Genomic DNA, 2984 nt, shown 5'->3' with positions numbered 1-2984 from the left:
TCCACTGTTTCTACTGTTTCTACTGTTTTTACTGTTTCTACTGTTTCTACTGTCTCCACTGTTTCTACTGTTTCTACTGTTTTTACTGTTCCTACTGTTTCTACTGTTTCCACTGTTTCTACTGTTTCTACTGTTTTTACTGTTCCTACTGTTTCTACTGTTTTTACTGTTCCTACTGTTTCTACTGTTTCTACTGTCTCCACTGTTTCTACTGTTTCTACTGTTTCTACTGTTTTGACTGTTCCTACTGTTTCTACTGTTTCTACTGTTTCTACTGTTTTTACTGTTTCCACTGTTTCTACTGTTTCTACTGTTTCCACTGGTTCTACTGTTTCTACTGTTTCTACTGTTTTTACTGTTCCTACTGTTTCTACTGTTTCTACTGTCTCCACTGTTTCTACTGTTTCTACTGTTTTTACTGTTCTTACTGTTTCTACTGTTTCTACTGTCTCCACTGTTTCTACTGTTTCTACTGTTTTTACTGTTTCTACTGTTTCTACTGTTTCTACTGTTTCTACTGTTTCCACTGTCTCCACTGTTTCTACTGTCTCCACTGTTGCTACTGTTTCCACTGTGTCCACTGTTTCTTCTCCTTTTCTAATTCTCTCTCTTTCTCTTTCTTTTCCTCTTCCCTCTCTCCTTAGTATCTTGTCGGCGGTTGGCTCCGAATTTGACCTGCGGACACTGAGAGCAGTCAGGGTTCTGCGACCACTTAAGTTGGTGTCAGGGATTCCCAGTAAGTATGGGGACCCCTATGGATATCACTCACTCTGTCTCCTCTCTTTTCTCTGCTCTCTCTTGCTCTGTCCATCCCCTCCCACTCTCTCAATCCTCTCCTCTCTCTCTCGCTCTCTTCCTCCCCCTCTCCCCCTCTCTCTTTCTATATTCATCTTTGACCATCTGCACTGTGTCCTCCAGGCCTGCAGGTGGTACTCAAGTCCATCATGAAGGCTATGATCCCCCTGCTGCAGATCGGACTGCTTCTCTTTGTGGCCATTCTGATGTTCGCCATCATCGGCCTTGAGTTCTACATGGGAAAGTTCCACACCACCTGTTTCGACATCGCCACTGGTAACGCCCATAGGCATTGTCTTTAATCAACTACTAGCGACCAAGCACCTACTCCTAGACCCCGAAGACTGGTCTTTAATCAACTACTAGCGAGCATGCACCTACTCCTAGACCCCGAAGACTTGTCTTTAATCAACCTACTGTAGCACCTACCCTAGACCCCCAAGTCATGTATTAAATTAACTCCTAGTGACCAAGCACCTACTCCTAGACCCTCAAGCCTTAAATAAACTTCTTAAATAAACTTCTAATGACCTAACACCTACCCTTAGATCCAAATAAAGTAATTGCACTGACTCCTAGACCAACAGGCCCAGTCCCAACTCAACCCCTAGACACTTCCCTGGACCAACAGGCCCAGTCCCAACTCAACCCCTAGACACTTCCCTAGACCCACAGGCCCAGTCCCAACTCAACCCCTAGACACTTCCCTAGACCCACAGGCCAAATCCCAACTCAACCCCTAGACACTTCCCTAGACCCACTGGCCCAGTCCCAACTCAACCCCTAGACTCTTCCCTAGACCCACAGGCCCATTCCCAACTCAACCCCTAGATCCAAAGTGCCCAGTCCTAACTCAACCCCTAGACCCAAAGGGCCCAGTCCCAACTCATCCCCTACCCCTATACACTTTCCTAGACCCACAGGCCCAGTCCCAACTCAACCCCTACCCCTATACACTTTCCTTAATCCAAAGGGCCCAGTGCCAACTCAACCCTAGACCCAAAGGGCCCAGTCCCAACTCAACCCCTACACCCAGAGACTTCCCTAGGCCCAAAGGGCCCAGTCTCATCTCAACCCCTAGACCCACAGGTCCAGTCCCAACTCAACCCCTAGACCCAAAGGGTCCAGTCCCAACTCAACCGCTAGACCCAAAGGGACCAGTCCCAACTCAACCCCTAGACACTTCCCTAGACCAACAGGCCCAGTCCCAACTCAACCCCTAGACACTTCCCTAGACCCACAGGCCAAGTCCCAACTCAACCCCTAGACACTTCCCTAGACCCACAGGCCCAGTCCCAACTCAACCCCTAGACACTTCCCTAGACCCACAGGCCCAGTCCCAACTCAACCCCTAGACACTTCCCTAGACCCACAGGCCCAGTCCCAACTCAACCCCTAGACCCAAAGGGCCCAGTCCCAACTCAACCCCTAGACACTTCCCTAGACCCACAGGCCCAGTCCCAACTCAACCCCTAGACACTTCCCTAGACCCAAAGGGCCCAGTCCCAACTCAACCCCTAGACACTTCCCTAGACCCACAGGCCCAGTCCCAACTCAACCCCTAGACCCAAAGGGTCCAGTCCCAACTCAACCGCTAGACCCAAAGGGACCAGTCCCAACTCAACCCCTAGACACTTCCCTAGACCCACAGGTCCAGTCCCAACTCAACCCCTAGACACTTCCCTAGACCCACAGGCCCAGTCCCAACTCAACCCCTAGACACTTCCCTAGACCCACAGGCCCAGTCCCAACTCAACCCCTAGACACTTCCCTAGACCCACAGGCCCAGTCCCAACTCAACCCCTAGACCCAAAGGGCCCAGTCCCAACTCAACCCCTAGACACTTCCCTAGACCCACAGGCCCAGTCCCAACTCAACCCCTAGACACTTCCCTAGACCCACATGCCCAGTCCCAACTCAACCCCTAGACACTTCCCTAGATCCACAGGCCCAGTTCCAACTCAACCCCTAGACACTTCCCTAGACCCACAGGCCCAGTCCCAACTCAACCCCTAGACACTTCCCTAGACCCACAGGCCAAGTCCCAACTCAACCCCTAGACACTTCCCTAGACCCACAGGCCCAGTCCCAACTCAACCCCTAGACCCAAAGGGCCCAGTCCCAACTCAACCCCTAGACACTTCCCTAGACCAACAGGCCCAGTCCCAACTCAACCCCTAGACACTTCC

The 2984-nt window shown here is 51.0% G+C and overlaps 1 protein-coding gene across 1 annotated transcript in view; it reads left to right on the top strand.

Moving 5' to 3' along the window:
* Nucleotides 1–642: 642 nt before the first annotated feature.
* Nucleotides 643–2984, top strand: part of LOC135530403 (probable voltage-dependent N-type calcium channel subunit alpha-1B) — a gene marked incomplete at its 5' end in the record, with an annotated part of 5960 nt that continues 3618 nt past the window's right edge. The window contains 2 exons of the mRNA XM_064958736.1: nt 643–736; nt 919–1071. Coding sequence (XP_064814808.1) covers nt 643–736; nt 919–1071 — 247 coding nt within the window. The remainder of the gene's footprint in view (nt 737–918; nt 1072–2984) is intronic.

The sequence above is a fragment of the Oncorhynchus masou genome, unplaced genomic scaffold (assembly GCF_036934945.1).
Source record: "Oncorhynchus masou masou isolate Uvic2021 unplaced genomic scaffold, UVic_Omas_1.1 unplaced_scaffold_1334, whole genome shotgun sequence".
Lineage (NCBI taxonomy): Eukaryota > Metazoa > Chordata > Actinopteri > Salmoniformes > Salmonidae > Oncorhynchus > Oncorhynchus masou.
The sequence above is the reverse complement of the archived record's forward strand: the minus strand, read 5'-3'. Positions and strand labels throughout refer to the sequence as shown.